The sequence below is a fragment of the Berkeleyomyces rouxiae genome, assembly GCF_048999995.1.
Source record: "Berkeleyomyces rouxiae strain 22BRR77 chromosome Unknown BrBRR77_ptg000008l, whole genome shotgun sequence".
NCBI classification, from domain to species: Eukaryota; Fungi; Ascomycota; class Sordariomycetes; order Microascales; family Ceratocystidaceae; genus Berkeleyomyces; species Berkeleyomyces rouxiae.
In genome coordinates, this window is record NW_027396498.1 from 629,265 (window position 1) to 646,828 (window position 17,564).

General features: G+C 54.5%; 6 protein-coding genes across 6 annotated transcripts; 2 read left to right on the forward strand and 4 right to left on the reverse strand.

The window, feature by feature from the left end:
- Positions 1-34: 34 nt before the first annotated feature.
- BROUX77_006328 (uncharacterized protein) lies at positions 35-898 on the reverse strand (the record flags this gene model as incomplete). The annotated part of the gene is made up of 3 exons (XM_073751301.1): positions 35-296; positions 413-470; positions 532-898. The coding sequence occupies 3 exons, from the start codon at positions 896-898 to the stop codon at positions 35-37; spliced, it is 687 nt and encodes a 228-aa protein (XP_073603397.1).
- A 1,002-nt stretch (positions 899-1,900) lies between these two features.
- On the forward strand, positions 1,901-3,451 carry BROUX77_006329 (uncharacterized protein; the record flags this gene model as incomplete). The annotated part of the gene is made up of 4 exons (XM_073751302.1): positions 1,901-2,644; positions 2,696-2,737; positions 2,800-2,899; positions 2,970-3,451. The coding sequence occupies 4 exons, from the start codon at positions 1,901-1,903 to the stop codon at positions 3,449-3,451; spliced, it is 1,368 nt and encodes a 455-aa protein (XP_073603398.1).
- A 299-nt stretch (positions 3,452-3,750) lies between these two features.
- BROUX77_006330 (uncharacterized protein) lies at positions 3,751-4,493 on the reverse strand (the record flags this gene model as incomplete). The annotated part of the gene is made up of 5 exons (XM_073751303.1): positions 3,751-3,858; positions 3,936-4,043; positions 4,110-4,178; positions 4,252-4,334; positions 4,460-4,493. The coding sequence occupies 5 exons, from the start codon at positions 4,491-4,493 to the stop codon at positions 3,751-3,753; spliced, it is 402 nt and encodes a 133-aa protein (XP_073603399.1).
- A 1,591-nt stretch (positions 4,494-6,084) lies between these two features.
- BROUX77_006331 (uncharacterized protein) lies at positions 6,085-9,076 on the reverse strand (the record flags this gene model as incomplete). Its single annotated transcript, XM_073751304.1, has 3 exons — positions 6,085-6,790; positions 6,894-8,528; positions 8,967-9,076. The coding sequence occupies 3 exons, from the start codon at positions 9,074-9,076 to the stop codon at positions 6,085-6,087; spliced, it is 2,451 nt and encodes an 816-aa protein (XP_073603400.1).
- A 1,376-nt stretch (positions 9,077-10,452) lies between these two features.
- On the forward strand, positions 10,453-11,202 carry BROUX77_006332 (uncharacterized protein; the record flags this gene model as incomplete). The annotated part of the gene is made up of 3 exons (XM_073751305.1): positions 10,453-10,529; positions 10,598-10,819; positions 10,911-11,202. The coding sequence occupies 3 exons, from the start codon at positions 10,453-10,455 to the stop codon at positions 11,200-11,202; spliced, it is 591 nt and encodes a 196-aa protein (XP_073603401.1).
- A 213-nt stretch (positions 11,203-11,415) lies between these two features.
- On the reverse strand, positions 11,416-13,300 carry BROUX77_006333 (uncharacterized protein; the record flags this gene model as incomplete). Its single annotated transcript, XM_073751306.1, has 2 exons — positions 11,416-12,550; positions 12,621-13,300. The coding sequence occupies 2 exons, from the start codon at positions 13,298-13,300 to the stop codon at positions 11,416-11,418; spliced, it is 1,815 nt and encodes a 604-aa protein (XP_073603402.1).
- Positions 13,301-17,564: the final 4,264 nt, after the last annotated feature.

Here is a 17,564-nt window from a genome sequence, read left to right on the forward strand (position 1 = left end):
ATTAGCCCATGTCTGATGTTTGTCGCTGGCTTTTTCAACGTAGACCTCTCGCCCGCGGGGCTTGAAGTCCCCGTCCTCGCGTGGTTCCTCTGGACGAGGTGGTCGTTGTGCCTCTGGCGGAACCTCTTGTATAGCCGCCCCTTGCGCTTGCAGTCCCGCGAGTGGTCCCACGGGCGCCCCTGGTTGTTTTGGCGGGGCCGCCTCGGCCGGGGTCTTGTGACTTTGGGGGTTCGGGGGTTGCAAGTCTCGATGCTTTGGAAGATGTGGGATGGTGTGCAAAATCACCATTGGGGGACCTGTGGGGGAAAAGAACGGAGAGTTAGCGGGTATATTGTGTTTATGGGGTTGTCGGGGACGGGTGGTAATAAAACAGGACGCCCGCCAAGTTGACATGAAATCTTTTGCAACGTACATGAAGGTGACGTCGTCGTCTGGCTCTGGGGTTTTCCGTTTGGCAACACGCGGCGTGTCTGTGGAGATGTGAGCAATGGCAGTTTCGAGACAGGCGACAAGTGGCCGGGCAAAGCCTACCAGGAAAAGGCAGCGAGTCTAGGTTTCTCGGCTTGGTGAAGGACTCGGGGATAGGGCCTTCGGGGAAATCCACACAAAAGGCATTCATGTTGAGGCCGTACATGAAGCTTGCAAACGACTCGCTGAAGCGCGCAAGACTCTCGTGCATGATCTGGAAGTGCATGAGGTTTGCCTCGAGATCGGCCATGGCGTCTGAGAAGTCGGCAAAGTGCGGCTCGAACACGTTGAGCGGGAAGGACGCGCCGTGGAGGGATCCGGCGCGCGCAGAGTCGCGGAACGAGGATCGCGAGGACGGGCGCAGCGGCGTGGTGGGGTGGGGGGTGCGGGATCGCGAGTTGGAGCGCTTGTGGGCGTCGTGGTCGGCCATGGCGGGGGGCGGAGGTGTGGGTGTGGCGGGGCGGTCAGTTGGTCGGGTGGTCGGATGGTCGGGCTGTGTGGCTGGACGTGATCGTCGGTGGGGGCAGAGCTGGTTTTGATTTTTGGTGTTTTGGTGTTTCTGTTTGTTTGCTTCATCCCCAGCAATCCCACCAATCAGAAGCCGCTGCCGCCCCCCCACATGCCTCATCCTTTTCTGTGCACCACGCTAAAACAAGCTTGTCGATAGTTGACTCTGACCTAACGGAATAGGCTTTTTTTTTGCATTATTGCCGTTGCTGGAGTTTGCCTATACCCGCCTTCCAGGCTGCCCTGATCTGCTGCCCCGAATGCTTCTTGCTGCCTTATGAGTCAAAGTGCCGTCCATCTGCTCAGGCCCAGCGCCAGTCTTGTAGTCTCGTCCCCGTTCTGGTCGTCCCCCCCGCCACCGGCTTTAATCCACGTCCCGCAGCGCGCTCTCGGTCACCTGGCCGGGTCCTTCGGAATTCAAGCTCGTCCTGCCACCATTGCGCTGCCAAGCCTCTGTGGTGCAGGAAGAAGTATACATACACCAGGTCTCAGCACTGCAGCCAGGCCGCTCCTTTGCCCTCGCCCAAGCTCCACGGCCCACAGTCGCTCGCTCTCGTCTCGACCGCGCCCGGCGTTAACCTCATCGCCAGATACCCCCAGGCCCCGACGCCACTGCCACGCCCAGGCTCGTACACATTGCACCTCGCCCCAATCCCAGTCTCAATCCCAATCGCTCTTCCGCCGCCTGCGCCCATCTCCATCCCCATTCCCCTCTCCTTCTGCTTCTCGCCCTCATTCTCTCTCCCCCTTCTCGCTCCCACAGATTTCCCCGCTGCGGCTCCACTCTTCCATCGCCCCTTCAGCCCTCAGCGCCCTCGCCGCTGCGTTCCTCGCCTCTGCCGTTGCCGCCGTCTGCCTCCTGTATCCGTCGAGCGCTTCTCGGAATCCCGCCCCCCGTCGCTCAGACCCCACAGCCTCCGCCGCCATGGCTTCCTCTACCATCCCCTCCGGCCATGTCGGCAACCTGACGCCAGACCAGGAGGAAAAGCTCAAGGACATGTGGACTGCCTTGTACAAAATCTTTGGTGTAACCTCCGCCACCGCCAATGGCTCAGCAGCCGCGAAGCCAGACGCGCCGCCCGCCACGCCCAAGAACGGCGACAAGGAAAAGCCCAAGAAAAAGTCCATGTTCAGTCGCAAGCACAAGGAGTCGCCCGACGATGCCGCTGCTGCCCCGCCCGATCCCGACGACAAGCACGGCCAGACCAAGCTTTTCCAGGAGACTCTCCAGAAAGAAGCTCCCGAGGCCCTCCGCAACGCCCTGTGGTCCATGGTCAAGCATGACGACCCCGATACGCTGCTGCTCCGCTTCCTCCGCGCCCGCAAGTGGGACGTTGAAAAGGCCCTCATAATGCTGATTTCCGCCGTCAGCTGGAGAAATACCGAGATGAAGCTGGACACCGACATCATGGTTAAGGGCGAAGCCGGTGCGCTTGAGGACTCTCTGAGCGGAACGGGCGAGACCAAAGTCGACGGCGTCGGTCTGATGGACCAGATCCGCATGGGCAAGGCCTTTTTCCATGGATGTGACAAGGAGTCCAGGCCGCTGTGCTTTGTGCGCGTTCGTTTCCATCATCAAGGGGAGCAATCAGATGCTTCACAGGAGCGCAACACTGTTCTCCTGATTGAGACGGCGCGACTGATGCTCCAGCCTCCGGTAGAAACTGCCGTAAGTCCATTCTTTCTATTGGAAAATCGACACCGCTAACTATAGATGAAGACCATTGTATTTGACATGACCGGCTTCTCCATTTCCAACATGGTAAGGCGCCCCAAGTCCAAGTCCTTCAGAATAAACGCAAAGCCTCTAACATGGTCCCGCAGGACTACACCCCTGTCAAGTTCATGATCAAGTGCTTCGAAGCCAATTACCCCGAGTGCCTCGGCGTTGTTCTAGTCTACAAGGCCCCGTGGATTTTCCAAGGTAAGCAAGCCGCCACTTGAACCCGCCCAGTTTCGCAAGAGCACGCTGTTTCTAACCCACCCACGCGTAGGTTTCTGGAAAATCATCAAAGGCTGGCTGGATCCCGTCGTCGCCAACAAGATCAGGTTTGTCAACAACGTCAAGGATCTCGGCGAGTACATTGCCGAGGACCGGATACCCCAGGAGCTTGACGGTGTTGAGGACTGGTCTTACAAGTACGTTGAGCCTGTTGCTGGCGAAAACAACCTCATGAAGGACACAGCGACCCGCGACAAGATCCAGGCCGAGCGCGACCAGTACTACACGCAGTTCGAGCAGTCTACCATCCAGTGGACCCAGGGCAACTCGGACGCCTCAGCCCAGAGAAACAGCCTGAAAGCCAAGCTGCGCCAAAACTACTGGACTCTGGATCCCTACATCAGAGCCCGCAGTCTATACGACCGCACTGGCGTTTTGGGCCCCGGTGGAAAGGTCACATACTACCCCGCAGATTCTACGCCAGCCGTCACCGCTACTGCGTCCGCGGCAGCTCCAGCCCCTGGCTCCAAGTAGGAAGATGGCCAGGTGAGCGTGGGCTTCAAAGAGTTGGCGGGAGATGGAGAACAGGTCGTTGCAGCGTCTCTGCTGTCCGGGTTTTGGCGTTAGTGTCTGGCGTTTTGTATGCTTTGGTGAAACGAGCGGCTGTCTTCGTGTCAGGCTACATATTAACTGGTCAAATAACTCCATGATTCAAGAAATGCGGCAGGGCATTTTACTAGTTCGTGTCTTGAACGCTACAATAATTGATCCGAGATATTCATTGAACGTGCATGACGTCTTGACTTGATTAATCCTTCTTGGGCCGGGGCGCTCTACATCTTGGCCTTGACCTCTTCGTACAGAGTCTTGAGCTTTTCCATGTCAGTGGACTGGGCGGGCCAGCCAACACCGAGGCCTTCTTCGGCCGACGGCTTCGGGATCTAGAGTCACCATTAACATGACGTTCAAGACAAGCAAAAATGGCCCAAATCGGCCACGGGGGGGTTTTTTTTCTTACCATGTGGAAGTGGACGTGATGGACTTCCTGGTGCGCAATAGTACCGTTGTTCTGCAGGATGTTGTAGTCGGTGGCGCCGGTCGCAGCAACAAGCTTCTTGAGGACCGGCTAGTCGTCCAACCAGAGGGAGTTAGTATCCATGCGTGCGGAGCAGGCTGTACAGAGTGATCTCACCAGAACCTCCGACAGCTGGTCGTCGGGGATATCAGCCAGCTTTGCGCCGTGGTGCTTAGGAATCACCAGCTACAGAAGGAAGGGCACGTGTCAGTTGAATCCATTCCATACGTATCCCAAGATACACGCGCGCTGTACTCACGGCGTGGCCACGGCTCGTCGGCATGATGTCCAGGAAGGCCAGAGTCTTGTCGCTCTCAAAGAGCTTGAAGCACGGGATCTCGCCTAAAGCTCGGTCGGGCACGTGGAGCGGGTGGTTAGACGGCGCATTGCATTGACATCGACAGACTCGCATCTCTCTCTCTCTCCTCTTCTCACCCCGCCAAACGGCTTGTGCTTGCTGGGCTTACCCTTGATAATCTTGCAGAAGATGCAGGCCGACATTTTGTGTGTATCTGGTGGCTGGGAGTAGAGAGCACGGAGCTTGCGGTGTGTTGTTTTATGAGATTGGGCGTCTTAAATTTTATAGAACGCAGCTTTGGGATCTTACACCAGCTTCTGGAGCGTGTTGGGGAAGGTGGGGTTCGTCATTTTCAGGTGAGAAGAGCTAGGGTTAAAGTTTAACGTGGAGACGAAGAAAAAGAAAAAGCTTGACATGGCCTTGACTCAATAACAACGGGTTCAATGATTCCTTTGACTTGGAAGTACTGAAAGTCTCTATAAATCGCCAACACCAAATCTCGCTGGATATTACCAAAACACTCGCCCTTTTTTGACAACACGTGAAAACTTCCAGCACCATCTTTGATGCCAACAAAAGCATTGGCTGAGCAGCACAATCGCAGCACGCTCTCTTCCGGCTCTTTGCGCTTGAAAGCAGCGGTTGTGCTACTGATTATGGATCCGATGCTGGAAATAGCTCCTTGTCGTATGCTGAGTATCTCCGAGTAGACTGTGCAGATGCCTTCTAGTTCGTGTAGTACAAGCAACTAGTTAGCTAACTGATTGTTGTGTAACTTCTGCTTGAAGCTCATCAAGGAACCTCTATCATTTCTTCTGGGTTACATGAGACGCCTTTCCTTGTATTTGTCATTGATGCTTTTGACGAGTGTGACAATATCTCGCCCAGTGTTATTAGCTGTGATATTGCAGCTTTCTTGGAGCGTGAGCTTTACAAAAAGGATTACCTGTAGTACTTTGAAGTTGGTCTGGGAGGGTCATTATCACGAGATTTGAGAATACAGAGTTTATGAGACGTGCTATTCAGGGAACCTCATACAAACGTCGTGGTGACGCCTCCTTCGCCGTGCATGCCCGCTGCCCCGTCTTCCATGAAGCTTCTAACCTATCGGCATAACTTCGTTGGCCGGCTATTTTCCATTAGGCGGCGTTCCATTCTCGCCGGGTCGCCCGTCGTATTGCTTAGAGACCCCCACCCCCTTTTCCATACCTCGTTGCAGTCACCTGCGATACAGAGTGTAGCATCCATGTACTTCTCACTCTTGAATTTCCACCAGACGTATTTCACCTCTCCACCGGTTTACTCCGCTGTCTGTCCGATAAACCGTTCCCCATTCCTCTTGGTTATTGGTCCGTTTTCGCCTACGACGTAGAAGTCTGATAGGCCTGTGATGCGTGCGTGCGCTCACTTCTTGTCTACCTCGCACGTCTTCGCCCCAAACGCTTCCTTGACGCAGTCCGGCTTCTCGGCTAACGCCGCACCCTTGGTCGTGTAGAAAGCCCGGCCCGAGTTCACTTTCTTGACTTGGATCTCTGTGGGCTTGCCGCCAAGGACCCTGGCGATCTCGTTGCTGGCGTCCGCTGGTCCTCGGACAAAAACTCGTACTTTTTTTCTCTGCCTCCGTTGTCGGTGTCTTTGCCTGTTTTCGATTGTTTCGTGAATCTTTAATCTTTTCACCTCAAGAACCCTCCGTGACTTGACTGTATTTAACGTCTACGCAAATCACTAAGATCAAACGACGCCGGACTAATTACCAAAAGACAGAGCAACAAAGCTCAGAGGACGGCAAGTAAATCAGCCAAACATCACAAAGGGTGATGCGCCAGGGCTTGAGCGACGCAGTGCGTCGGAAGCCTGACTGGGCTCGGGGTTGGTGGCAGTTGTGGCGGCGTGAAACGGCAGGCGTAGTTCGTTTTTCTGTTCCACCTCGCACCGGGTGTTGGCCCTGGTGCGGAGGAGAGCCATTGAAATAAACGCGTCGACGAAGTCTTTGCAGGGGCCCAGCAGCTTCTGTAACTTTGACATTACAGGGGCCGACCTCTGCTCCATGCGACCGGCTGCAGAAAATACCAGGGGGTGGAAGTTGGGCCCGTAGGCGCTCGGGTATTTGCGCATCTTGTCCTGATGCGCATCTGCGAGCCTGGTGTGGAGGTCGCGGCCTCTGGCGTCCGCTGCGATGACCGTGACGTCGTAGGTCGACGTGACTCCGTCGATCTCTACCGCGATGTCGGGCCGAATGTGGGCTCTCCCCATGAGCGAGGGCTCGTAGCTCGCGTTGACGCCCTGGCTTTTCAGCGAGTTGCATAGCACTTTGCTGATCTTGTCGTGACGGCGGATGAAACCTTTGTTCATGAGTGAGCAGAATTGCTCGTGGTTGGTGAATAGAGGCTTACCGCAGGCGGCACAAGGGGAGAGGGCCAGCTCGGGCACGTTCAGATTGTTCTCAACGCAAGGAACAGGCTGGCGGCGTTGAAGAAGACCTGAGGGGGTGCTGGTGGGGCTGGCGGAGGAGGGGAGGGTAGTGGTGGTGGGGGGGGGTGCCCGAGGCGGGTGGGGGCAATTGTCGGCGTCGGTGGGGTGGGCCTGGGTCTGGTTCCAGGGACATGGCGCGTGCCGCAGAAGTGACGAATCGAGCAGCGGGGTGCTTGAAGCTAAATGATCCCTGGTGCTGTTGGTGGTCGTATGGGACCAGGAATCTGCCTTTGAGGCCAAACGTGACCTCCCTGTCGGATAGGACGAGGGCGAAGGAGGTCGGGGCCGCGGTGAGCCACTTGGAGGCGTAGAAACCGGCGTTGTCCTTAAGGAGGTTGGCACCGGTAGAGCCAAGGGCGGGCAAGTGGGCTTCGAGGTCGGCTTTGGCGACTGCTCGGGCTACTTCTTTTTGCGTGGTGTGCTGCGCAGGCGGGCTGTTGAAAAGGTGCGCCTGGGCAGGGAAGATTTGGCGTAAGATTTCCTCGCAGCCTGTGCGAGCCACTTCAAACGACGGACGAGCGAGCTTCTCCATGGAGGGGAGACCCAATCCGCCGAGGCTGATGGGTAGCTCTTTGATGAGCTCGTCTGTCGACAGACGGGTGCTGTCGCTACGCAGGTAGCGGAGGAAATCAAGGATGGCCGAGTCGGCCAGACCGAAGGTGGGCGTGACGCCATTGGGGTCGAGGGTGCGGAGGAGGTGGCGAATCCGGTGGGCTGTGGAGCCGCGCAACAGGAGGAGGGCCGCTTGTCGAGACTGTTTGGTGAGCAAGTCCAGGACTTTGCCCACTTCGCAGACCTTCTCCCACAGGAATTGCCGGCGAGCAGCAATGGGACCAACGAGGGATCCCAGGCAGGAGAACCCAGAAGCTTGGATGTCAGCGACTGAGCGGGTAAGACATTTACCCGGGTTGAGCTCGATCGGCGAGCCAGCTGCGTCAAGGGTATCTTGAACAACAGCTATAGCGTCAGCGTTGTTGCTAAAGACATAGATGTCATCCAGATAGGCGATGACCAGTGGGGGCGGGCCGGAGCGGTGGTTGCGGACCAGTGCAGCTCTGATGCTGTCAACTGTGTCGCTGATTGCCAGGGAGAAAAGGTAGGGGCCCAGAGGGTCGCCTTGGCGGACGCCCTCCGAGGAAATTAGCGCAGTCTTGTCCCCTAGGATGAGCGCTGCGGGCTCGTTGTAGGCCCAGCGGGCAGCACGGAACATATTAGGACAGTGTCGTTCGGTGGCTTGGGCAACTGCCAGTCTCGAGACGCTGTTGAAGGCGTTTTTGAAATCCAGAGACGTGACATGGGTGTAACCGGTGGAACCAGCGGCGACCTTGTTAAGAAGGAAAACTGCAGGCTCGACGCCCAGAGGGGAACCAACCCCAAGCTGGAAAGGGAGGAGGGAGTGCGCCGTGAACTCTTTGCGCAAGATAGCTTTCATAGCTACTCTGTAGATAATATCCCCCACGGCCACAGGACGAATACCGTTGTCGTTTTTAACAAAGGGCGACAAGGTACTGGCAGTGAGGACTGCGCGCAGGGGGGCCTGTCCTCTTCTGATGGAACTGGCGAGGGAGGCCAAAAGTTTGACACAAGGCTCGCGCTTGACGAGCTCTGTCAGTATGGGGACAGAGTAGCCTGAAAGGCCGGTGGAGCATTCGCGCCCGAATTCACTGACGGCTTGAGTGATTTCCTCGTTCGAGATCGAGCCGCGGACTCTCGGGTGTGCCTGGGGGAGCGGTGCGGGGGGGCCTTGATGACGATTTTGATGTTCGCTGTGTTTGCAGCGGCATTGACTGCTTCGGCTGCAGCGTGTCTCGCCGCGATCGCCTCCGCATCCGCAACCTCTGCCCCGATCCCCAGATGCAGTTTGCCTGTGGCTAGTTCTTGCCCTTGCTTGATCAAAGCCCATCCTGAGCCGGCGTAACCTTTGGAGTCCTTGGACCCATCTGAGTACGCCCACAGGATTGGTGAGATCGCGACTTGACTTGACTATATTTAACGTCTACCGGAATCATTAAGATCAAACGACGCCGGATTGGTTACCGGACGGAAATTTAACAATGAGATCGCGATTTGATTTTTGATTTTATTCTTTTACGTCTACCTACTGTTATTTCGCAGCTAATGAGATCGCGAGGAATATGTTCACCCTTTATAAGTCAAAGTTGCAACTCCATCTCTCATGGAGTGGGACCTTCTATCGAACTCACCTCTTGCCTTTTACCAGATGTGACCGTAGTGTGGCCCAAATTACTCCATTAGACCAATCTTTGGAAATCTCTTCGTCTGAGCACTCAGATTCGAATTTCTTTTTGGTCATGTCGACCTTTTTTTTTTTTTTCTTTTTTACTTTTACGGATTAATCGAGGGCCGAGGCGGTGGCCGCGGAGGGGACGTCGCTAGGTCTAGTTTTGCTCGGATAGACTCACCCGAGTGGTAGCCGGGCCCGTATCCCGTCTCGCCGGACCCTGTCCGGGGCTGGCCAGCTGCCGGTGTCCACCGAGGGCAAACCGCGTTGCTCACGCCTTGGCGCGGCTACGCTGCTATCCCTGTCGTATGCCGAGTATCTGAGTAGACAAGAATATCGCCGTGTTTTATTCGGAATCACTAGACATTGGCTTGTGCAGTAACGGCGTGTCATATGCTCCTCATCCAACTCTAGTAGGTAGACTTCAAGTAACCAATAGTCTAAAGGGTTTCTTCTTTGCTTCGATATCATTGTCTGTCGTCAGACTTTAATGGCAGACGCTAGATTGTGCAGTTGTCTTCGATTTCATGTGATACAGATACTCGTTGTGTAACTTTTGCTTGAAGCCAGAGCCCAAGTCCGCCAGTAAATGGAGAGGACCATTTACTCATGCACTGAAATGCGTCTCTCACAGTTGATCTTGGTATTCTCCTTACCGCAGACGGAGCATCATTCAACCCCCGCGGAGAAAGACAGAACGCAGTTTACCAGACTACCAGGGACCCATATGGGGGCTCTGAATGATATCAGAAGCTGTGCCAGTGACTCAGCTCGCCAAAAAGGCACTCGGACTTGGAACGGGGCATTCACATTGCGGTCAATGTTGACGACGAGATTGTGGTGGAGGGGACAAGGGAACAGTTCGAGAAGCGCATCAAGGAACCACCAGCCAATACTTCGCCTGGGTCTCTTACAACAGGATCCTTCCTAGTGCTTGTGAAATACCCCTCGATAATTTTGAGCACCCAAATTCGATTTGTCTTCTGGTGACTGCGTTTCCTTTCTTTCTTTTTTTACTTTGCTACACCACCTTGTGCCTCAGATTTCATGCTTCAAGACCTTTGAGAGACCCCAAGGAAGAATTCAAGAAAAGCGTAGAGACTATCCTTCATTAAAATCCAATCAGTCTGGCTACCAAATAATAGCATGAAGAACTATTGATTCGATGTTCTCTTTTTTTCCGTGTCGCACAAAACCGACCCGCCCCGCTGGAGTTTTACTGGCTATACTCACTTCAGCCTTGATGATATGAGAACATCAGTTAGTCAGACCGTATTGAACCACAAACTATAACACAGATATACTTGCACTTATACGACCGTCACTCCAGTCTCATCGGCTTTTAGGCTCAACTACATTCTTTTGATACTGCGTCTCTACCACCACTCCACGGGAAGCTCGGCCCTCTCTCTCTCTCTTAAACACATAGATCTCACATCCTCTTCAATATGCCCGGCTACAAATCTACTCCTCTCTACGGCGGAGCCATCGTCGCAGATCTTCCCGCAGGCTACGTCGACGTCAGGTACGCAAGCCAGGCCGAAACAAACCCCTCCTCCCCCGCTCCGACAGCTAACCCTACGCCCACCCCAGCACCATCCGCTCGGTGCCCGACCACCAAGAAGTCTTCCTTGACAGCGACGGCTTCACCAGCATCGTCATCGAGCTCAACGAGCGCATCGGCGCGCCCGTCAGTAGCGCACAGGGAGATGCCGATGCGCTGACGCAGCATCTGATGGACCTTGTGGGCGAGGAGAGCAAAGACTGCGTGCGGGTGTGGAGCAGCGCACCCGCGACGTTTAGTAAAGTCGATTCGTAAGCCATCTCCGACCTTCTGCTTCTACTCCTGCCCCCGACTTCGCCTCCCAAAGACAACTCCCCGCTGACTCCCCCGTCCCCACACCAGCAAATACCCCGCCTACACCCTCATCGCCACAGACGCCTCGCCCGCGCGCCCAGGCAACCGCAAGCCACCGGTGTTCACGGCGCTCATCATGACCATGGTCCGCGTCGAGGACAAGGACACCGACATTCTCATCACCGCCAACGTGCCGCACATCAAGGGCGAGTATGACGAGGCAGGGGTTGATCTGGACGCAGGCAAGCAGGGCCCTCTGATTACGCGAGCGCTCGAGTACGCTGAGCAGATCCAAAGGTCGTTTGATATCAGGGACTATAGTCTCTTTGGCTCGGACTAAATGATGCTAGAAGTACCCGGTGTAAACCACGTGGTGAGAAGCTTCTTGACTACTAAATATTATCCGTATTAAGAGCAATGCAAGTACTATGACTACCAATATATGAAATCCCGAAACCCGCGCAATGCAAAAAAACAAGTCAAACATAGCAACTCGCTGCCAATAAACCTACTTGTCATGTCAAGCTTTGTGTCACTCACCACCGCCGCCCACCTACTTTTGCAGCGTCAAGCCAGTCAACTGCGCAACCAAGAGATCGTCCACATTTTCCTCATCAGAGTCAGAGTCAAGACACACAGTCTCGACGACGACGGGTTCCGAAGTCGCCGGCGCCTTGTTCTTGTTGTGCTCGGCCCAAAGCTCGCCAATCATCTTCATAACGTCCTTTTGCTTTAGGCTCGGATTCTCCGCCTTGATGGTCTTCATGTGGCGCTTCATGAAGCTCTGGTACTCGGACGGCTTGGCAGATGCCACTCGCGGAGTCGGCCGGGTCTGCACCAGGACAGACTTGCATTTGCCGCAGCGCTGGCGCTCCGGGTTGATGCTCTTCGAGTGGCGCTGGTACTCCAGTCCGCAGGAAGAGCACTCCCAGGCGTACTTGAAGTCAATGTCGTAAGTGTGGCGGGTGGTGACCTCGATGCCGCGGTGGCCAAAGACGTTGGAGACCTGGGTGGCCCAGACCTTGAACTCGCGACCGTGTGGATTTGTCCGCAGGTTGTTGATCATGAAGTTGGCCAGATGGCAGTACTCGTGGGCAATGACATTCAACAAACGGTCCTCGTTGTCGATGACCTTGGTCGCAAGCTCAATCGACGCAAAGTGTTTGTGTTCAACGACATCGGCATCGCCATGCTTCTTGGTCGTGAGCGTCTTCCGGGACCAGTTTGCTCTGCCGGCGGTAGTATTTAGTTTGTTAGACCATACAATCTCTACACCGCCTGTAGACTTGGTCATCTCGACAATTTTCCCCTTGGTGATGGCAGTGTCGAGCTCTTGGAGGAAATTCGTGGCCTTTTCATGCTTTGTAGCTTCAAAGGTTTTCTTGGCCTCGCGAGCGCTAGGTGCTTTGCCTTGCTTCTTGGCAGAAGACGCAGATCTTTGCTTTCTAAGTGTCCTTGACGGCACAAACCCGGTGATGTCTGAGTCGTAGCCATCTTCAAGGTCGCCAGGAAGATCATCGACCAGTATAGAATCATCCACAACCTTTCTCAATGAGCCGGAGTCAGCTTTTGGCTTCGTCGTAGACTTTGAAGAGGCAACTGTCTTTTTGGGAGTGATTTGTTTCTGGAAAAGATTTGAAGTGTGCGAGTGGGTTGTATCGGCGTCGATATCGTCAAGGTCGATTTCCCTATACGCATAATAGATCAGCAGTCTATCCAGGGCAAGCCCAGTTTCCGACAAGAAGCGCATGTACTTACGACGAGTCGAAGCCAGTAAAGGTTTCATTCAGGGATGATGTCTCCAGCTCCTGAGCGAGTTCTTCCACTACAGTGTCCTCCTCTCGCTCATAGCCAACCTGTCGTTGGGGCTCTCTCCAATTCATGCGGAGCGTTGTATCTGCATCCATATCTTCTCTCATTTTGAGGGACTTGGGAACTAGAACTGGCACAATATCGTCCAGGCCCGAGCCATCACTGCCACCAAAGTCAGACTCCTCGTCATCATCGCTGGCATTGCCGTAGGACAAGAAGCTAGCCATGGAACGGCCACGAGACGCAGGCTTTATTCCTAACTTGCGTGTGCGCATCTTTCGCGAGGGAGACGCTCCAGCATCGTGAGGCCCGAGAGACTTTTTGTCCAGATCAATCCAGCCAAGCTCAGGCTTCCCGCCGTCAATCTTGCCGAGCAGTCGGTTTTCGAGGGTGTTGCTATCGGCGAAACGGCGGATCTTGACGGTGCTTCCGGGAGCCTTTTTTGGTGAGAGAAGCGGCTTGACGGGGCTTTGCAATCTAGCAGGCGTGGAGGAGAGCTTTGTGGCAGTATCCTGCGAGAGTTTGGCGGCAGTCTGGGGCATACTTGCTGATGGCTGACCTGGGGAGCGAGGTCTTGATGAGCTCCTGGTTCGGGCTGTCGAGGAGAGCTGGTTGAGGGACGCCATGGCGAAGAGAGACGCTGGAAGTCGGGGTCAATGGTCTGTCAGCCAGCAAGGAGGGCAGCGTTTTCTGTCTGTGTGTCGTCGGGTCGCTGAAAGAAAATCTATCGTAGGATCACAGGTACAGAGCCAGAGGCTGGCGGGCGGGCGAGCTTCAAGGGTCTAATGTAAAGGCGGGGTAGCACTTGGAGGGCAGTTCAAGGCGAAGAGGGCGATGTTATGCGGCGGCTGGATGTCTCATTCCAGGGATGTCCGTGTGGTATATGGCAGTGATCAATAGGAAAGGCTGAGCTGGAGTAGGTGCTGCATCTTGGGCTGGAAACAGGTACCAGCAACAGTGTTTTTTCTTTCTTTTCTTTTCTTTTGGGCTGCGTGGCTGTTGGTGGGGCAACCGTGGCCGTCAGCCAGCACAGTGCAAGCTGTGGTGAAGTGTGTATGGGACAGTGCTAACAGCACGTTAAGACCCTAGGATGTCACATGTCTTGGTGAACCCTAACCAATACACAAGTTACAGCAGTCCAAGAGACGCAGCGGATGTTAGCGTAAAGCTAATGGCATGAGACTAAGGGCCATCGCTAGTTGGGCTCTATTCTAGTCACTAGTACTTGCCGAAGCGCGGCCTCTGAAGCCATCTGCCACGCCGGCATGTTGTACGTAAGGACAGGGCCGGGCCAGCCCTGGTTCCCGTTCGGGGTCAGCTTGAAGCTTGGGGCGGATTTGCTAGCCCCTGTGGGAGTGTTGGGCCAAACTCACTAGAGCACGAGCACCCAGTGGGCCAGGTGGTTTTTGAGCTCTACTTGTCACAAAAAAGCAGCGAGAAGACCGGGATAGAGGCTCCTTCGGGGCTCGGTCCATTCATTCATTCATTCAGCCTTGGGCATTCAGGCGGCGACGGCCAGAGGACTGACTAGCGGCGCTGGTACGGGCTTGGACTATCTTGGAAGCAGATCGGCAGGCCTTTCTTTTTTGTCTTCTTTTCTTCTTCGTATCAATGTCACTGGTTGAAGTGGCAAAGTTTGGCTCGTGTGAGATGGTGTTTGGGAGCACTCGAAATATGATGTGGGTGCGTGGGTGTCAGCCACGTCGTACTCGGCATGGACGCAGCTACAACTATGCAGATATTAAGCCCTACAGGCACAATGAACCAAAATAACATCAGCAGATCAAGGGGGACGGAGGGGGGACCACTATCGGTTGGAACTAGTGGAACTTGAGAGATCTGTCTGACACAAAGGCTGTCGTGTCGAGTCGGTCCAGGACGGTGGACAGAGGGAAAAGTACAGAGCCATGTATATGTATGTAGATATGCATGTACAAGTGTACATGAGTACATGGCTGGTGAGCGCCATATTAGTGCTGGGATAACACGGAGGATCTTTGCCACCTCATCTTGGCGGAGCTAATCAAGTCTGACGAGAAGGACGACGACGACGACATTAAGTGACAAGACATGCATGACCCTTACCTTTTGTTCATTGCATGGGAAGGACAGAGGACAGAGGACAGAGACCAGACTAGAAGCGCAGGCTTGTACAGCACGTCTGGGATCTCTTACCGCCAACATCCGGGAATGCGAAGGAAGAGACACTTGGACACTTATTCACCGACACTTGGACGGAGGTTCCTCGAGGTGCAGTCGACATGACTATGTGCATGTATAGTTACATAGTTACATACATCGGTAGTTTTGCACTTGTGTGGTCGGTAGTGGTACATGGAATTGTGGCGTGCCTCGGCGGTGGTGGATGTACCGGTACACGTGTTGTCCCGTGCCAGCGCTGGATTGGTCATCAGAGCCGCACTGCGCCGGCGATTCTCGCGATGCGGAAGGCTTTAATATAGCAGTTGATGCGTCCCTGTGTCCCTGCGTTTTCTTCTTTTTTTTTCTTCAAGCCGTGCCATACTGCCATGTGCAATAGCCGAGGGCGTGACAATTCTCCATGAAAACTTCACCAAGAACACATTGGCCAGCGAGGAACGGAAGACGGAAGGCTGGGGGCACGGTGGAATGTGCGCCTCTGTCCTCGTGTGTACTTGGACTTGGACTTGGGCAACTTTGTCCTCCAGGCCATGGCTATCACATCATCCACCCATGTACATGTACAACACACAACGAGCGAGGGCCAGACTCCTCGCTAGAGCATTTCTAGTGGGAGGTAGGGATGGGAGACAGGACACATGAAACAGGGTGAGAAAACAAGGCAAACCCTAAGTGTATCACGACCAAGACGCAAGGCCGCAGAGAGGCAAAGACGAGACGAGACGAGGCGAGACGGGGCATGGCATGGAATTGGCAGACAACAGACGAAAGATGCATGTTTCCCCTAGCTAGCTGGATTATTGGTACCAATGTGCTCGAGTGGCGTGCTTCTAAGTAGAGCAGAGCAGAGCAGCCAATCTCCAAGCTCCGGCGCCTAGCTGCGGACCAAGATGGGCCGGCTTGCCCAATACAATGTCTGCTGGATCCTGGGCCTGAGTGTCAAGTTCCGTGCGTGCCGTGAGCTCCCCCTTCTCCCCCCTCTCCAGGCAAATATGACATTGGGACAAGGCCCATTGATGGCATTGCATTAGTGCAAGGTACGAGACGCTTGATATTAAACTCTGGAGGACGGGAACGATGGTAACAATACAGGCTCAAGCAGGAGAAGAGAAGCAGCAGCATTGACATGGTGATCAGGATGCAGAAGAGACAACTCCGAGCCGGTTCGAAACAAGAGAGGGAAAACAAAAAGAGAAAAAAAAATAAAAAGAAATACGACCTCATCAGGGCTGAGGAGATGACAAAGGGGGCTGAGGCGGCACATGTCGGCCATGAGAGACCCAGAGACCAAGAGCCACGAGCCACGAGAGATGAGGTATGAGAGACCAAGAAGACGTCTGGATTGTTTGGATTTGGGGCGGCTCTTCCACAGCATCCGGTGAATTTTTTTTTTTCAGGTTAGGTAGGGCCTCTCGTGATTAAGAGAGCTGAAGGTAAAGGCCGGCCGGGAACAAGATTACATTTCTGAGAGCTGCCCTAGGGACGAAGAAGGAAAAAGAAAAAGAAAAAAAAAAGAGTTGTAAAAGAACTGTAAAAGGATGGCGGATTGCCAGGATTTCATTGACAAAATAGGAGTGCATATTGTGATAATTGCAATGGCTTAAAAGACCGACCGGCCGTTGATTGGCCGATCAAACTGCGACCTGCATACGTAACATCCTTCCAGGCTGCCCCTCTCGAGCCTGAGAACACTGGGCTTGATTGGCGATAGTTGGCTCTAGAGACTCTTTTTGATAGTCAGTTGGTACATACGTCGCAGTTCTTGACCCATCCAGTTCTCCATCGTTCAGTCAGTCTTGGCCTGTCCAGCCTGTCTCCAGTGTCCGCAGAAGCTCTGGCCTGGTCCGCTACCCCTGAGCTGGACACTGTGTGCAGCACTGTCCCCCCACCCGAGGCCAGGCCCGTCCCACAGTTCGCGTCGAGGACTTCCGCACCGTGTCAGAAGCCGGCTCTCCCCTGATCCCAGCATATTCCCTCCGTAATCCGCCAGGGGCACTGAGAAGGAGAGGTACAGGTACAAGCTAACCCGTGCAAATGTGGGTGTCTACGTGTGTACCCTTACAAAAACCGCCTGCGCGGGCTTGGGTCTGGCTTGCAGCGTGGCTTGGAAGCAAGCATTTAGATTCTCAAGAGTGGAAACCCGCACCACCACGAGATTGCAGGCGTGGAATATCAACAATACCAGACACAGGCAAATACAGCCTCCCTCCACATCACCACCAGACTGCCGTGGCATAGCCAGAGCTTCACCTCCAGAATAAACAAGATCCAGACTTCCCTCCTGCCAACTGCCTCTGCTGCCCTCCCCCTTTCTGGTACACAAAGACAGAGCCCCCCCGCTGTAGCGTCTTGTTTTATACCGTCAACCTCCCCCCCAGCGCCCCCACAGGCCCAATAAACCCATAAATCAAACCCAAATAGTGGCTGCCTCCCCTTCCCCTTCCCCCTCGCCTTCTCCTTCGCCTTCAGCCCATCCATCTCTTTTCTCTTCTTCCTTTCCACCTCCCTAGATCTTGTGCCTTTTGTTTTTTCTTTTCTTTTCTTTTTTCTCTTCTCTTCTCTTCCTCTACGTCTCCCTTCTGCTCTCTGGCTAACCTAGGAATTCTGGCGTTGGCATCCCTTTCTTCCTTCTCCCCTTTGCCTGTTTGTCAACACGCCTCCAGGCCATCTTTCCATCTCCCCCCCCTTCTTCGCCTCGACGCCTCGTCTCCCGGATCTCTTCTTATTCCA